Here is a 15,817-nt window from a genome sequence, read left to right as displayed (position 1 = left end):
GGGCGATGTGCTGGGGGTGGCTCCCCCCCCCCCCCCCCCCCCAAGAACAGTGCTGCACCCAGTGCCATGGGGCATGGGACCCCCCCTGTATGTGCGTGTCCCCTCACCCTGTGTGGTGGGTCCCTTCGGTGTCCCCAGGGTGTTGGTGTCCCCAGAGAACTGGGCGCAGCACCGGAGGGTGGGGTGGGGGGGTCAGTGGTTCCAGGATCATGGCGGGGAGTGGGGGGACAGCTTGGGGGGGGGGGGGGGTCAGAGTGGGTCCCCAGGGCTGGCAGCCACCCTAGATTTCCAGGGCCCTGGGTGAATTTTGGGTAGGCGGGGGGGAACACACAGCACCTCGCCTCCCCCCACAGCGATACATCCGCTGCGCGGGGGCAGGAAGCACCAGGGCCCCCCCCCCCCCCCCCCCCCCAGCACAGCTTGCGCCCGCAGCATCAGGACCTGCTCTGGCAGCGCCTGCTGATGGTGAGCACCCCAAAACCGGGCAGGATGGGAGATGGGGGTGTCTGGGACCTGGGGGACCGAGGTAGAGGGGGGGGACATCCCCTAGATTGGGAGGGAGCTGGAGGAGGTGTGGGGGGGGGGCAGGCCCTTCTCCAGCCTCAGTTTCCCCTGCTAAATCTGGGGGGGGTGTGGCTGTGCTTCATTCAGATTTGGCTCCCCCCGACCCCCCAGCTGGTGCTGCCCCAGGGGCTGAGGCTGGGGGGGGTGAAGCAGTGGTGGATGCCCTGGGGCAGATCCCCCTCCCACAGTGGGGTTGGGGTGGGGGGGGCAGTGGGGCCTGGCTGTGCTGGAGGTGGGGGGCGCAGAAAGGCAGGTTTGGGGTGGGGGGGACACAAGGGCAGCACAGTGAGGCTGGGGAGGGGGGGGTCAGGGTAGCACAGAGGGGTTGGGGGGCAGGTTGGAGGTTGTGGGTGCAAGGCTGGGGGGAGGAGGGTGCCCTGAAGCTGTGGGGTGGGGGGGTGCTACGGGGCTGCAGCCCTGTGGGGAGGGGCAAGGGGTGCTTTGGGGCTTTGAGGGGGGCGCCTATGTAAGCGCAGCGTGGGGGTGGCAGGACCCAGGTCCTCTCCCTCAGCACCCGCAGGTGCTGTGGCACCCGCCGACCGCAGCTTCCCGTCACGGGGCTGGCTGGCCACCCACCCGGCACGCAGCGCCGGCGGCGGGGGGCACGGCCCCCCCCTTTTCCCTCCCCATCCCCAGGGCCCGTTGCCCTTCGACCTGGCCCTACCCCATGTTTCCAGGATGGGGTGGCCACCCCAAGTCTGGGAAGGGCTGGGCTGGGTGCCAGGCACGTGGCCGTGACCCCGGTGCCCTCACCCGCAGGCTGGAGCGTGGCGGTACCCCCCGGTACCGGTACTGCTGGCGTTAACCGGGCTGGCGGCGGCGGGGGAACCGGCGGGGAGCCGCAGCGACCGGGCGGTGGGGGCTCTGTTGGGGCTCCTGCTCTGCCTGGCCATAGGGTTGGCCGTGGCCTGGCACCATCTTTGCCGGCTTTCGGCCGGGCGTTACCATCCCCGGCCCATGGGCCGGCGGGCACTGGAGCTGCTGCGGGGACATTGGCACCGGCTGCGGGGACGGGGTGGCCCCACGGAAGAGCCCAGCTATGGGGACGGGGAGGTGACGGCGGCCCCCCGGGATGAGGAGGAAGAGCTGATGCCGTGGAGCCAGAATCAGCGGCTGGAGGAGGACGAGGACGAGGAGGAGGAAGAGGAGAAGCAGCATGAGGAGGATGAGGAGGAGCAGGAGGAAGATGAAGAGGAGGAGGAGGAGGCCGAGGGGGTCCCCGAGAGCCCCCCTGGTGGGGAGCAGGGGGCGGGGGGCAGCGCCGAGGCCTTGCTCAGTGACCTTCACGCCTTTTCGGGGACAGCAGCTTGGGGGGACACGCGGCCCTCCGTCACCGCCCTGTGACACCCCTGCCCCTGCCCACGCTGCCCCCTGCCCGCCCCCAGCTGAGGCTCCTGATTGGCTGCAGGGGCCTGGGCACCCACCAATAAAAGAGCGGCTCTGCCTGTCTACAGCTGTCAGTTTGGGGGGGGGAAGGCAAAGTGGGGGAGGAGCCTGACAAAGGGGCGGGGCATGAGGGAAGGGGCGGGGCATAGTGCGGGGGGTGGAGCCTGCACCCCCTCCCCGTAGCACAGGACCACCACAGCCTCATCAAGTCCTTTAATTGGCACAAATCCAGCAGCCGCGCCCTCCCCCCCCCGGGGGGGACACACCCTTGGCGGCCACACCCCAGAAGGGCCACACCCTTGGGGGGGCCAAAGCCCTGGGGGGGACCCCACCACCACACCGGGGGTTCCCCCCCGCTCCCCCAAACTCTGGCAGCAGCGTGAGCGGGCAGGGGGCTGTACTGGGGGTGGGGGGCGGCCGTGCCCGTGGGGAGAACAGCAGCATCGTGGGGCCCCCCCACACACACCCCCGGGGGGGGGCACCAGGCCCCTCCGCCGCCGGCACTCGGTGTCCTTCTCCCCCCCCCCCCCCGCCACCCGCCCCCAACCCCACCCCTACCTGGGCACCCGCCCCCGCCCCCCCTTCTGCTTTTTGGCCCCCACAGAGGTCTTGATAGGGAGCGGAGCCGTGCCCTCGGCGGGGGGGGGCAGGTTGCCCCCCACTTCCATCGGCTCCCCCGCTGTTCCCGGCTTGAACACCTCGAAGGGGGAGAACTTCACAGGGCTGGAGAGGGGGGGAGAGGGGGGGAAAAATGGGGGGGACAGGGTGAGGGGCTACACCCACAGCACCAGCGCACCACACTCCCCCCCCCACCCCCCGCTCCCCACCATGCCCAATGCCCCCCCCACCCTGCTGCCCCAGCCCCTCTTCCCCCCCTTAATGCCCACCCTGATGCCCCCATCTTAAAGCACACACCCCCCCTTCCCCAGCCCCCCCGGGGCGGGGGGCAGGTACCTGACGGGGGTGCGGGGGCTGCTGTTGAGGCGGCGGGGGGAGCGCACCTTGGGCTGGAAGGAGAACCCCTCCTTGATGCTCTCCAGCACCGAGGGGGCCACATAGGTGAAGCCCTGAGGGTAGGGGGGCGGTGTCAGGGGGGCTGGGACCCCATTGGAGGTTGGGGGGGGAGGTGGGGGTCCCACTGTCGTGTGTGTCCCCCCCCTTCAATACCAGGAAGGCCTGGTTGGCACTTTCGCTGATGGCGACGTCGTCCGGGCTGTCGACAGGCGTCTGGCGGGTGAAGCGGGTGTCGAACTGGCTGACGTCCTCCTCCGACTGCTGCGGGGGTGGGTGGTGGGTGCTCCTGTGGGTGCCCCCGCCCCCCCCCTCCAAACCCCAACCCCCTCTTCTCCAGCCCTACCAGGCAGGGTTTGAAGGGGGGGTCCAGCCTGCGGGCCAGCAGGTCCTCCCAGTTGATGTGGCGGAAGAAGGGCTGCTTCTGCGGGCAGCGAGGGGTGGGGGGGGTCAGGCAGGAGGGGGAGTGTCCACCTGGCCCCCACCCTGCTGCCTGCCCCTGCCTGTACCTGCACATCAGCTGCGTCGCCTGGGCCCCCCCCAACCCGCTGGTTGGGGTTTCTCTTGAGGAACTGGAAGAGAAATAGGGATGGAGGAGGGCATGGGGAGGGGGCGGTTTTGGTAGGACCTACATAAACAAGCTGGGGGGGGTGGGGGGAAGGGGGGGGGGGTACCTTTTTGAGCAGGTCCCGTGCGTCAGGCGTCAAGTATGGCGGCAGCACCAGTTTGCCCTTGAGGATCTTGTCGATGGTTTTCTTGCGGTTTTCGGCGGTGAAGGGGGGCTGCGAGAGGTACCGGGTGGCGAGGAAGAGCCGGGTGGGCGAGGAAGGCTTAGTATCATCCTAGTGGGGACCCCTCCAGCACCCCTAGGAGCACCCCCCCCAACCCAACCCAACCCAACCCGTTGCCCCCCCCCTTTCCCGGGGAGGAAAGAGCAGGAGTGGGACTTGCCGATCCTGTGAGCATGTCGTACATCAGGGCGCCCAGGCTCCACCAGTCCACCGCCCGGTTGTGCCCGCTGCGCACCAGGATTTCGGGGGCCCTGGGGGGGGGTGCAGGGAGCAGGGGGGGTGCCCTAAGTGGGGGTGGCAAGCCCCCCTCCCCCCCTATCCTCGCCGCCCCCCCCCTTGCCGCACCCGCCTCACATGTACTCGATGGTGCCGCAGAAGGTGTGAGTGACGGCCCCGTCGTGGATCGACTCCTTGCACAGCCCGAAGTCCGTCAGCTTGATGTGACCTTGGGGGGCGTTGAGGGGGGGGGTCAGCACCATCCTCGGGGACCACCCCGTGCTCCCCAAACTCCCCCCCCCCATCAAGCCCACCTTGGCTGTTGAGCATGATATTCTCCGGCTTGAGGTCGCGGTAGATGATGCCATGGGAGTGCAGGTGGCCCAGGGCCAGCGTGATCTCGCTCAGGTAGAAACTGGGGACGGGGGGGGGGGCTGTGAGTGGTGTTGGGGTCCCCCCATGTCCCCCCCCCACCCCCCCCAACATCCCTACCAGGCAGTGTCCTCCAGGAAGATGCCCTCCCGCTCCAGCTGCATGAAGAGCTCTCCACCTACAAAACCACAGCCCAAGCGGGACCCCCTGAGAGCCAGCCCCAGCCCCCCCTGGACCCCCAAATTTCCCCCCTCGGGCCCCCCCCCCTCTTACCGCTGAGGCACTCCAGGATGAGGTAGAGCTTGCCGCCCGTCTGGAAGGCGTAGATGAGGTCAACGATGAAGGGGTGTTTGACAGCCTCTAGGATGTTCCTCTCGGCCCGGGTGTGCGCCGTGTCCTTGGCATTGCAGGCGATCTTGGCCTGGGGGGGGGTGGGGGGTGAGCCGGGAAGGGGGGGGCTCCCCAAGGGGGCTGTGGGGGGGTCCCAGGACGGCGCTACCTTCTTCAGGACCTTCATGGCGAAGATCTTCCCTGTGTTGGTGCCCTGGACTTTGCGGACCTGGAACACCTGGAAGGACAAGGAGCTTGGGGACGCTGTGGCAGCGCCGGATCTCCCCCATAGCACCCCAACACCCCCAAAGCGTGTGTGTGCCCCCCCCCCGGTGTACCGTGCCCCCCACCTTGCCGTAGCCACCCTTGCCCAGGACGCGGAGCAGCTCGAAGCAGTGGGGCCCGATGTGCTCGGGGCCATTGTTGACGCTGCTCTCTGAGATCTCGATCTCCTCGTAGTGCCCCACCGGCCTGTTGGGAGAGGGGGTGAGAGGGGACGCACCCCCTGCCTGCCCCCCTGCCTGCACCCCTGCCTGCACCCCACTTACTCCAGGCCGTTCCCCCGGGGCTCCAGCTCCATCTCCTGCGGGAGGGAACCCACGGTCAGCGGCGGGCAGAGGGGGCCATGGCGGGCAGGGTGCTGGCAGCAGGCAGGGGACCCACAGCAGGGGTCATAGTGGGCAGGTGCCTGCAGCAGGCAGGACACCTACAGTAGGCAGGGGACCAGGGCAGGCAGGGGACCTATGGCAGGCAGGCAGGGTGCCCGCAGCAGGATGGCAGGCAGGGGACCCACAGCAGGCAGGGTGCCCGCAGCAGGCAGCGGCCCAGGGCAGGCAGGCAGGCAGGCAGGCAGGCAGCACGGGGCGAGGTGCCACACGCTGGCCCAGCCGGATGTTTTTGGGCTGAGGTCGGGCCCTGCCCAGCGGGAGCCTCCCTCTGCCCGGCCGGGGCGGGGGAGCTGCGCCGGGACCTACCGGTTGTCCCCCGGTCCCCGGCTGTGCCCGCCCCGGCCCGTCCCCACGCCAGCCTCGCTGCGCCCCGGCCCCGCCACCGGCAGGGTCCCCTGTGCCTGGCCGTGTCCCCCCTCCTTCAGCTGCCCGACCTTCTGCCTGCTCGCTGCCTGCCTGCCCGCCCGTCCGTCCCCGGCGCCGAGCGGGCCCCGGTGCATCCCCCCGTCCCCACCGGCTCCCGGTGCCGCTCATCCCCGCCTCCAGCTCCCGATCCGCGCCCCCGTCCGCAGCGGGGTCCCGCTGTCCCCCTCCCTATCCCGGTCGCCCCATGCCCGCTCCATGCTCCCCCCACAGTCCCGGTTCCCCCCCGTCCCCAGCCGGTCCCCGATCGCCCCCCCCCGGTCCCGGTCCCGGTCCCCCGCCCCGGTGCCGGCTCACGGCGCCCAGCTCAGGCTCGTCCCCATCGCTGCCCTCCTCGGTCTCCAGGTCGATGTCGAACACCCCCGCCATGACGGCGCCGTACCGGGACCCCCTACCGGGACCCGCCCCGCTGGCCCCGCCCCTCCCGGTAGCCACGCCCCCGAGCCACGCCCCCTCCGCGCGTCACCGGGGGACTCCGGCATCCCCGCCGCGGGGCACGCCGGGAGATGTAGTCCCGTGCGGAGGGACACACACACACACACACACACACACACACACGCGCGTGGGGTCCCCTGGGGGGCGCACAGGGACAACGACAGAGCCATGGCGGCCGCTCACAGCCTTTACTGGGCACCCCCGCGCTGGGGGTGGGGGGGGGGCTGCCCCGCCCCCTTTACGTCGCTGTGACCTCATCGGCGCCGCCGTGACGACAGCGGAGGGAGGAGGAGCGTCCCTGGAAAGAGACCGAGACACCCCCCACACACACCCCCAAAACCCCCGCGGCCGCGCTCGCGGCCCACGCGGGCCCGTAGGACACCAGTGGGCGCTGGAGGGCGCGAGGGTTCTTGTAGGGCCGCAGGGACGGCGGGGGCTGCCTGTGGTTGGAGGGTCGCTGGTGTCACTGGAGCGTCTGCGGCACTCGGGGGCTGTGTTGCTATAGGGCCACTGGTGCTATTGTGGGGTCTGGGGCACTCTGGGGGCTGGGTGTTATTGTAGGGTCGCTGGTGTAGGGTCTGGGGCGCTATAGGGGCTGTGTTGCTATAGGGTCGCTGGGGTTATTGTGGGGTCTGGGGCACTATAGGGGCTGGGTGTTACTGTAGGGTCGCTGGTCGTGTTGTAGGGTCTGAGGCCCTATAGGTGCTGGGTGTTATTGTAAGGTTGCTGGTGTTATTGTAGGATCTGGGCCACTCTAGGGGCTGGGTGTTATTGTAGGGTCGCTGGTGTTATTGTAGGGTCACTAGTGTTGTTGTAGGGTCTTGAGCCCTATAGGGGCTGGGTGTTATTGTAGGGTCGCTGGTGTTATTGTAGGGTCACTAGTGGTGTTGTAGGGTCTTGGGCCCTATAGAGGCTGGGTGTTATTGTAGCATCTGGGGCACTATAGGGGCTGGGTGTTATTGTAGGGTTGCTGGTGTAGGGTCTGGGGCACTATAAGGACTGTGTTGCTATAGGGTCACTGGGGTTATTGTGGGGTCTGGGGCACTCTAGGGGCTGGGTGTTATTGTAGAGTCACTGGTGTTATTGTAGGGTCTTGGGCCCTATAGGTGCTGGGTGTTATAGTAGGGTCGGGGGCGCTTTAGGGGCTGTCTCTCACTATAGGGCTCGGTGCCATCCCGGGGCTCGGGGCCTCTGGGGGGGCAGCGCTGCCCTCTGCTCGCGGGGACACACAGCCCAGGGGGGTTCCAGGGCCAGCGGAGGTCACATGTCGTTGTGTGGTCCCCGGGGTGTTCAAGGCAGGGTGCTGACCCGGGGGTGTCCCCCCACCGCCATGGGACCCCCCACGCCGCCCTGTTCTGGGGCGGGACGCCCTGCACCCTGTCCTGGGCGTTCTATAGGGTCCCTGGGGCTGGGTTGTTATTGTAGGGTCTCCCTGTGCAGGTCTGTTATTGTAGGGTTTTCCCGCACAGGTCTGTTATTGTAGGGTTTCCCCACGTCGGTTTGTTATCGTGGGGTCTCCCCTTCAAGGTGTGTTATTGTAGGGTCTCCCCACCTAAGTTTGTTACTGTGGGGTCTCCCTCATGCAGCTTTGTTCTTGCAGGGTCCCCCTGTGCTGCTTTGTTATTGTAGGGTCTCCCCATGCTGGTTTGTTATTGTAGGGTCTCCCCATGTTGGTTTTTAGGGTCTCCCTGTGCTGGTTTGTTCTTGTAGGGTCTCCCTGTGCTGGTTTGTAGGGTCTCCCCATGCTGGTTTGTTATTGCAGGGTCTCCCCGTGCTGGTTTTTAGGGTCTCCCCATGCTGGTTTGTTATTGCAGGGTCTCCCCGTGCTGGTTTTTAGGGTCTCCCCGTGCTGGTTTGTTATTGCAGGGTCTCCCCGTGCTGGTTTTTAGGGTCTCCCTGTGCTGGTTTGTTCTTGTAGGGTCTCCCCATGCCGGCGGGTGCCAGCACACCCCAGGCTGCACCCACTACTCTGCTGGGGTGGCCTGGGTGCCTCCGGGGGGGCTGCCCTCGTCCCCCATTAACAAAAGTATGTTAAGGGGGGACCCTGTCTGCCCCCTGCCCTGGGGAGGGCTGGGGGTCAGCGTCCCCCTGCATGTTCCCTGGCACTGGAGGGGCACTGGCCACCCCCCACCCCCACCCCAGCTGTGGGGACGGGGGACACTGGGGGCAGGGCTTGGGGGTGCCAGAAGTTGGGGTGCCAGGGCAGGGGGGGTGGGGTGTCAGGGTTATGAGGGGTGCCAGAGGAGTGAGGGGATGGGCTGTCAGGGGAATGGGGGGATGCCAGGGGATGGGGTGCCAGGATGGGGGGGATGCCAGGGGTTGGGGTGTCAGGGCTGGGGGGATGCTGGAAATTGTGGGGATGCCAGGGGATGGGGTGCCAGGGCAGGGGACTGGGGTCCAGGGGAGCAGGGGGATGCCATGGAACGGGGTGTCGGGGGGATGCCGGGGGTGCTGCCAGGGAGCAGGGCGGCAGGGCTGCGGGAGGGGTGCCAGCAGGGCAGCGGGTCAGTTCCCGTCCCCCCCACTTTTTGCAGCCCCCCCGCCTGCCCCGCTGCTTGCCCGGGGCTATTTAAAGTGGGAGAGGAAATGCTCGACAGGGTAACGGGGCGAGTCGATGCCCAGCGCCTGGCAGAGCCCCAGCAGGCGCAGGCAGGCCTCTGCCCGCGTCGCCCCGCCGCAGGCCACGCTCAGGCAGGGCTCCTCGTACTCGCCGGCCCCCGCCGTCTCCTCGAAGAGACGGTTGAGGCGGACGAGGCCACGACTTTGCAGCTCCCGCAGAGTCGCCAGCCCCCCACCGCCCCCCAGGACCGGCCCGTGCTCCGAGTCCAGGCACATCACGCCGGCAAGGTGGGCACGGGGCATGGGGCGAGCGGGCAGCACTGGTGGTAGCCCCAGGGCCACTAGTACGGCGGCCAGCAGCAGGTCGGGGCCGTAGACCTCCCGGATCCAGTCGCGTAGGTAGAAACCCCCCATGCGGGGGTTGATCTCTAGTAGCCGTGGGCCACCCGGCCCTAATTTCAGCTCCACGTTGAAGACGCCATCCAGTAGCCCGCAGGCCAGGCAGCACTGCAGGGCTGCCCGCACTAGCTGCGCCTGCCGGTCGGCGGGCAGGCAGGAGGGCAGGCAGGCAGCCGTCTCCAGGAAGGCGGGCAAGCGCGTGGGGCCGTTATCGGACACCCAAGCACCCAAAAGTCTCCCCTCGAAGACCACCAAATCGACGTCGTGCTCGGTGCCCGGCACGTACTCCATCAGCAACATGGCGTTGCCCCAACCCAACCCGATGCCCGGGTGATCGGCGTCATCCCGCAGGTCCCGCCAGAGCCGGGCGGCGTGAGCGTGGCACTGCCCGGCGCTTTCCACCAGCCGCACGCCCACGCCGCCCGCCCCGAACTCCAGTTTGGCCACGGCAGGGAAGGGTACGGCCCCCGCCGCCCGTTCCACGTCCCCGTGGCTCTGCAACCGGCGGCAGGGCACGGCGAAAGCGGCGGGCGGCGGGCGGCCCCGCCGGCACCGTTGCAAGTGTTGGTGGGTCCGGCTCTTCTGCTTGGCCACGCGGACGGCGGCGGGCGGGCTGCCGCGTAAACCCAGGCGCTGGCACACCAGTGCCGCCAGTACCACGCAGTCGTCCCAGTAAGAGAGACAAGCGTGGGGCCGCAGCCCCCGGGCGCGTACCAGTTCCACCACCCGCTCCGCGTGCTCCTCGTCCCGCCGGTGCTCCCGGCTGTCGTAGGGTAGGAAGGTTTCCACCAGCTCTGCCGCAAAGTGCTCCGGGTCCGACTCGACCAGGTGGATCTGTGTCCCCAGAGAGGTGTCACCGTAGTGGCGGGGGGGGGCACCCACTCGTGGCATGGCACCTGTGCCACCCTCCTCATCCCCCGCCACCGACTGGAACAGCAGAGAAACCACCCGAGGCGTGGGCACAGCTACGGTGTGACTGCCGTGTGTGGGGTGGCACCCAGCGTTCACTCTGAAGCCTACTGATAGCAGTGCCCACCAGCCCCCTCACCCTCAGGCCATAGCCGCGTGCCGCCTCCCAAACGAAGCTCTTGCTGACGCCGCCGGCCCCGATGAGCAGGATGTCCTTGCCCTCGACCAGGTGACACTGTGCCCGGTGCAGCAGGATCTCGGCCAGTAGCCGTGGCAAGTCACCGGGGGGTTCCCCCATGGCGCGCCCCATGCCCTCGGCTAGCAGGCAGGTCTCCAGGCACCGCTGGCTGTTGGTGGACAGGGCCACCAACTCCAGGGCATCATCCACGCACGCCAGCAAGAAGTCCACTCCTGGGGATGCAGGGACACTGCGCTCAGCACCCCGTGTTCCCACCGCGGGGTGGCCCCCGGGGGACTGGGCGTGTGTCGTGTGTCCCCCCCCACCCCACGTGCTCACCCAGGAAGTCGGTGCGGGCGCGGGCACCACCGCGCTGCTGGGGGCTCAGCTCGGCCTCGGCGGCCAGGAGGGCGGCCATGGTGGCCTCGGCGGCCTCCTGTAGCCGCGTGGCCAGGGCCTGCCGCTGGCCGGGGGCCACCACCCCCCACTGCTGCAGGCTGGAGTCCAGGCCCTGGGGCAGCGCTGCCCCATGCCGCACCGGCGCCTCCGCACGCCCCACGCCGCAGGCCACCTGTGGGGACACGCCGACACGGGCATGGGGACACCAGCTGCCACCCCAGTGCCTGGCGACATGTAGGGCCAACAGGGTATGGGGGACATGGGTGGCCACCATAGCCTGGGGACATGCAGGGCTACCAGGGCATGGGGATGTGGATGGCCACCGTAGTTTGGGGGCACGTAGGGCCACCAGGGTGTGGGGGCATGGGTGGCCACCACAGCCTGGGGACACACAGGGCTACCACGGTGTGGGGACACGGATGGCCACTAGGGCTTGGGGACAGGGACGGCCACCCCATAGCCTGGTGGGACACGCAGGGCCCCATGCCCCCCCGGGTGGGCATCCCCAGGCGAAGGGGCAGAGCTTGGGGCGGGGCGGGGGGGTCCGTACCTGGCAGAGCTGGGGCCGGTCCCCCCAGGACCTGCAGACGAGGGTGCAGATGCGCAGGGCCACGGGCAGCCGTGGGGCTGGGCTGCCTGGGGGGCGAGGGACAGGGCAGGCACGGGACGGGGGGCCCTGCCCGACCCCCCCCCCAGCCTCCCCTCGGTTTCTGGGACCCCCTGTGACACCGCGGTGGCCCCAGCCAACCCCAACCCCAGGGGACTGCGAGGTCCAGCGTGGCCACTGCCACCCCCGGCCCCATGGGGCTGTAGGGGGTCAAAGGTGGTCACCCCCCCCACACAACCCTGCCCTGCCCCAGGGGACCACGGGGGGTCCAGGGTGGCCACGTTCCCTCCATACACCCCTCAGGAGACTGTGGGGGGTCCAAGGGGAAACTTGCCCCCCACCCCAGGGGACCATGGGGGTCCGGGCTGGCCACCTTCCCTCCATACACCCCCCAGGGGCTTGTGGGGTCCAGGGTGACCTTCCTCTCACTCCAGGGGACCACGGGGGGTCCAGGGTGGCCACCTTTCCCCCCACCCCTACCCCAGGGGACTGGGGGGGTCCAAGGGGAAACTTCCCCCCCACTCAGGGGACTATGGGGGCCCAGGGTGGCCACCTTTTCCCCACCCCCCCCCCAAGGGACTGTGGGGGTCCAGGGTGACATTCCCCCCCACCCCAGGGGAGTACAGGGGGGTCCAAGGTGGCCACCTTCATACCCAGAAGCCCAGGAGTTTGGGTGCCCCCATGGTCACCCACTCATCCATCCCAGGGGACAGGCCCAGCTGCAGGGACTCAGGGGGGCTGGGGCAGGGGGGGGTCCCTCCTTCCCTCCCATCCCAGGGTGGTGGGCACCCGAGGGCGGGGGCCTTACGTGGGGGGGGCGCGGGCAGGCGGGCGGTGGGCACCAGGGCCTCCAGCAGGACGCTGTCCTCCTCCCGCAGCCCGCGGAGCCGGGCACCCACCGCCCGTGCCACCGCCGCCCCCTCCTCCTTCCCGTGGGTGCTGCGGGCGCCCGTCCCACGCCACCGCCACCCCGCCGGCCGCACCACCACCTGCGCACAGACACCCCCCCACCGTGTCACCCCACACCGCTTACACGTGACACCGTGTCACCCCAACAGCTGCCCCACCGCCTGGGTGCAGGTGTCACCCCCGTGTCACTGGTGACACCCCACTGACCCACAAGTGCCCCTGAACGCCCTGATGTGCCCTACGGGTACCCCCCCAGCCTTATCCCCCCCACTGTGCCCCATAGGTGCTCCTGCACACCCCGCTGTGCCCCATGGGTGCCCCCGACCCTTATGCCCCCCACTGTGCCACACAGGTGCCCCTGCACACCCCGCCATGCCCCACGGGTGCCCCCCCATGCCCCCCCGTGCCCACCTGGCTGTAGGGCTCCATGGCGGTGCCCCCCAGGAAGGCGCCCACCTCCTCCTGCACCAGCTTCTCCTGGTTCTGGGGGTCCTCCAGCCGCACCAGCCTCACCCCGGGGGCCACCGACTCCGTGGGCAGGTCCCCCCGTGGTCCCAGGACGAAGGCCAGGGTGGGGGGCACGGGCAAGCCGGCGCGGGCCGCCAGCACCCAACGGGTGACCAGCGGGTCCTCGAGCCGGCGAACGAGCGGGACCGAGCCCCCCGTGGGGCAGTCAAGGTCACGGGCCAGCTCGCCCACCCAGCCACCCTCGGGGCCCCCCGTCGTAAAGGTGCCTGTCACGTAGTTGGCCCGGCGGGGGGGCACGAAGGTTTCCAGGGCGCTGTGGCCCCCTGCCTCGAAGGAGACCCCCCGGGAGAGCAGCAGGGACCAGGCGCCCGGGGATGTCTCCGAGGGCACCCGGCTGGCCCAGGTGGGTGACAGGCACAGCACCATGGCACCTGTGGGTGAGCAGGGGCACGGGCAGCGGCTGTCCCCATGCCCCTGCCCTGACACCCCCTGGGGGGGCAGTAAAGGGGGCACCCACCCAGGGAGGGAGCATGGGGGGAGTGATGCCGCCCCAGCACCCTGGGGTGGCATTTGCTGCCGACACTGGTGTGTACTGGAGTTAATGGGGCTGCAGATGTGGGGTACGGGGTGGAGGGGGGGGGATGTCACCCTCAGCCCCTGCCTCAGTTTCCCTCCCAGTCCCGGTCACACAGGCACAGTGGGTGTGCGGAACACCTTGGCCCAGGGTTGGAGCAGCCAGGTGGGATGTGGGGAGCACTCAGGGTGGGTTCACAGGTGTCTCGTACGGGGTGGGGTCAAGGTGACAGTACCCACCTGGGCAGCGGGTGCCACCCTCCAGCAGGACGGGCAGGAAGGCGGTGGGGGAGCCCAGGATGCAGACAGTCATGTCCAGCAGGCCAACTCCTGCCAGCAAGGCAAGAGTTAACAGCCCCAGGACGGGGACCCCCTTGCCAGACTGTCCCTGGCACTCCAGCCCAGCTGTGAGTCCCCAGCCACCCCTGTGTCCCCAGTCTGGCACTGTGTCCCTATCCCCACCCCAGTCCTTGCCACCCCCGTGTCCCCAGCCTGGCACCATGCCATTGTCACCCAGTCCTGCCACCCCCATGTCCCCAGCCTGGCAGCGTGTCATCTCCACACCAGTCCCTGCCACCCCCATGTCCCCAGCCTGGCACTGTACTGTCCCCACCCTTGTCCCTGCCACCCCCATGTCCCCAGCCTGGCACCATGCCATTGTCACTCAGTCCTGCCACCCCCCTGTCCCCAGTCTGGCACCCTGTCATCTCCATGCCAGTCCCTGCCACCCCCATGTCCCCAGCCTGGCACCATGACATTGTCACCCCAGTCCTGCCACCCCCATGTCCCCAGCCTGGCACCGTGTCCCCATCCCCACCCTTGTCCCTGCCACCCCCATGTCCCCAGCCTGGCGCCGTGCCATCGCCACCCCAGTCTCTGCCCCCCCTGCTGCCAGCACCCCGAGCCCGGTGTCCCCCACCCCAGCCTGGCACCGTGCCCCCCACCCGTGCGGGGCTCTGCGGAGCGGTCCAGCGTGTGGGGCAGCCCCTCCTGGCGCAGGGCGCTCTGGAGCAGCTCGTAGGCATGGGTGGCACAGTCGGGGTCCCCACTGTCCTCGGGCACTTCGCCATCCGGGGCCTCGTCCTCCAGCCAGCCCGGGCACAGCGCCTCCGGCCCTGCCCACGCCTGCTCCTGCGGGCTCGGCGCTGGCTCCGCGCTCGTCTGGTCCACTGAGAGCTGTGGGGAGCAGAGACGGGGCTGGCATGGGGCTGGCATAGGGCTAAGGGGTTGGCATGGGGCTGGCACAGGGCTGGCATGGGGCTAATGGGTTGGCATGGGGCTGACACGGGGCTGGCACAGGGCTGGCATGGGGCTGGCATAGGGCTAAGGGGCTGGCATGGGGCTAAGGGCTGGTACAGGGCTGGCATGGGGTGGCATAGGGCTAATGGTTTGGCATGGGGCTGACATGGGGCTGACATGGGGCTAATGTTTGGCGTGGGGCTAATGGGCTGGCATGGGGCTGGTACAGGGCTGGCATGGGGTGGCATGGGGCTAATGGTTTGGCATGGGGCAGCCGTGGGGGTAAGGGGCTGGCACGGGGCAGAGGGGCACAGGGCGCCGCTGCCCACGCACGGGTGGGGGTATTGGGGTTCTGGGGGGGCTGCGGGTGCCGGGCACAGAGCCACCACCCCGGGGATGGCGGGGCAGTGCCAGCCGCCGGGGCTGCCAGCTCCTGGACAAAGCGTCCCCTTGTCCCCGCGGGGTCACGCGGCGGGTGGGCACAACGCGCCACGCCGCCCGCTTCCCCGCCACAAGTGCCCGGCACTGCCGGGGCTCACCGGGACCATGCCCCACCGGGGTGGGGCACCCACCTCTGCGCGGCCCCCCCCCACTCCCCCCACCCCGGGGGGCCACTCACCATCCTGGTGACCAACGGGCTGAAAGAGACGGATGGGCAGAGTCAGCTGGGCCCCTCGGGGACCTGCCCCCCTCCCCAAGCCCCCCCCCCCCGCAGCACCCACCAGGGCCAGGCACCCATCCTGGGGTACCCCTCGGTGCCACCCCCAGTGCCACCAGGTTGTCCCCTCGGTGCCAGCCCCGGTGACCCCAGCAGCTCCGGCTCAGCCTGCCGAGCGGGGATTAACGTAATCCTAGGCTAGCTCAGCAAGGCCGGGGGCAACCCCTGCCTCGGGGTGCCAAGGTGCCCTGGGGGTGCAGACCCAGGCATTCAGGGCCACCCCCCCACCTGCAGGGTGCCCGGCAGAGCTGGGCACGGAGGGAAACTGAGGCACGGTGCCTGCTTCCAGCCACCAACCCAGGCTCCCCCAGGCCAGCTCCTACAGCCCCATGGAGGTGGGGCAGGGAGGGAGGGGACCCCAGGGGCCATGGGGTGGGTGTCCCCATGGGGTGACAGGGTTAGGGACCACATGGCTCGGTCCCCTGCCCTGCTGGTGAGCACCTGCCAGCACGAGGAACGCCCCAAAACCCAGCCACAGGGGTCCCTGCAGGTCCACGTGTCCCCCCGCCACCAGCCTGGGGACCACCTTGTGCCCCCTCTGTCCCCATCTGGGGGATGGCCCTGGGGTCCCCAAGCTGGGACAGCTGCATCCCCCGCGCCTGCACCAGGTACCTTGGGGTGGGAGCCGTGGCCTGCGAGTGCCCAGGGGATGAGGGCTCGGGG

The 15,817-nt window shown here is 69.5% G+C and overlaps 3 protein-coding genes across 4 annotated transcripts; 1 reads left to right on the top strand and 2 right to left on the bottom strand.

Moving 5' to 3' along the window:
* The first annotated feature begins 358 nt into the window (after positions 1-358).
* PTPRCAP (protein tyrosine phosphatase receptor type C associated protein) lies at positions 359-2,013 on the top strand. Its single transcript, XM_074885387.1, has 2 exons — positions 359-465; positions 1,324-2,013. The coding sequence occupies exons 1-2, from the start codon at positions 463-465 to the stop codon at positions 1,906-1,908; spliced, it is 588 nt and encodes a 195-aa protein (XP_074741488.1). The 5' UTR covers positions 359-462; the 3' UTR covers positions 1,909-2,013.
* A 491-nt stretch (positions 2,014-2,504) lies between these two features.
* On the bottom strand, positions 2,505-6,168 carry RPS6KB2 (ribosomal protein S6 kinase B2). The gene is made up of 15 exons (XM_074885386.1): positions 6,059-6,168; positions 5,219-5,253; positions 5,021-5,141; positions 4,840-4,908; positions 4,614-4,761; positions 4,461-4,518; positions 4,283-4,383; positions 4,107-4,197; positions 3,913-4,003; positions 3,636-3,743; positions 3,471-3,533; positions 3,308-3,385; positions 3,118-3,225; positions 2,905-3,017; positions 2,505-2,673 (listed from the first exon to the last, which is right to left on the bottom strand). Exons 1-15 carry the CDS (start codon positions 6,128-6,130, stop codon positions 2,505-2,507), a joined length of 1,425 nt encoding a protein of 474 aa, XP_074741487.1. The 5' UTR covers positions 6,131-6,168.
* A 201-nt stretch (positions 6,169-6,369) lies between these two features.
* CARNS1 (carnosine synthase 1) lies at positions 6,370-15,177 on the bottom strand. Of its 2 annotated transcripts, none has more exons than XM_074885385.1 (9): positions 15,159-15,177; positions 14,142-14,373; positions 13,438-13,527; positions 12,568-13,055; positions 12,056-12,236; positions 11,191-11,276; positions 10,581-10,812; positions 10,203-10,474; positions 6,370-9,988 (listed from the first exon to the last, which is right to left on the bottom strand). In XM_074885385.1, the coding sequence occupies exons 3-9, from the start codon at positions 13,508-13,510 to the stop codon at positions 8,762-8,764; spliced, it is 2,559 nt and encodes an 852-aa protein (XP_074741486.1). In that variant the 5' UTR covers positions 13,511-13,527; positions 14,142-14,373; positions 15,159-15,177; the 3' UTR covers positions 6,370-8,761. The 2 variants fall into 2 exon arrangements, with proteins under 2 accessions (XP_074741486.1, XP_074741485.1); XM_074885384.1 differs by lacking the exon at positions 15,159-15,177 and adding an exon at positions 15,056-15,086.
* Positions 15,178-15,817: the final 640 nt, after the last annotated feature.

The sequence above is a fragment of the Strix uralensis genome, chromosome 15 (genome assembly GCF_047716275.1).
Source record: "Strix uralensis isolate ZFMK-TIS-50842 chromosome 15, bStrUra1, whole genome shotgun sequence".
Classification (NCBI taxonomy): Eukaryota; Metazoa; Chordata; class Aves; order Strigiformes; family Strigidae; genus Strix; species Strix uralensis.
This window is presented reverse-complemented; position numbering and strand designations above follow the sequence as displayed.

Excerpts from the sequence above, each read along its gene's own strand:
- RPS6KB2 (XM_074885386.1), bottom strand. The coding sequence starts at position 6,130 with ATGGCGGGGGTGTTCGACATCGACCTGGAGACCGAGGAGGGCAGCGAT. Across the intron at positions 4,004-4,106 it reads TGCGGCACCATCGAGTACAT|GGCCCCCGAAATCCTGGTGC; the intron begins GTGAGGCGGGTG and ends ACCCCCCCCCAG. Across the intron at positions 3,534-3,635 it reads CACGGGACCTGCTCAAAAAG|TTCCTCAAGAGAAACCCCAA; the intron begins GTACCCCCCCCC and ends TTTCTCTTCCAG.
- CARNS1 (XM_074885384.1), bottom strand. Across the intron at positions 13,528-14,141 it reads CTCCGCAGAGCCCCGCACGG|GAGTTGGCCTGCTGGACATG; the intron begins GTGGGGGGCACG and ends CCTTGCTGGCAG. Across the intron at positions 12,237-12,567 it reads CCATGGAGCCCTACAGCCAG|GTGGTGGTGCGGCCGGCGGG; the intron begins GTGGGCACGGGG and ends GTCTGTGCGCAG.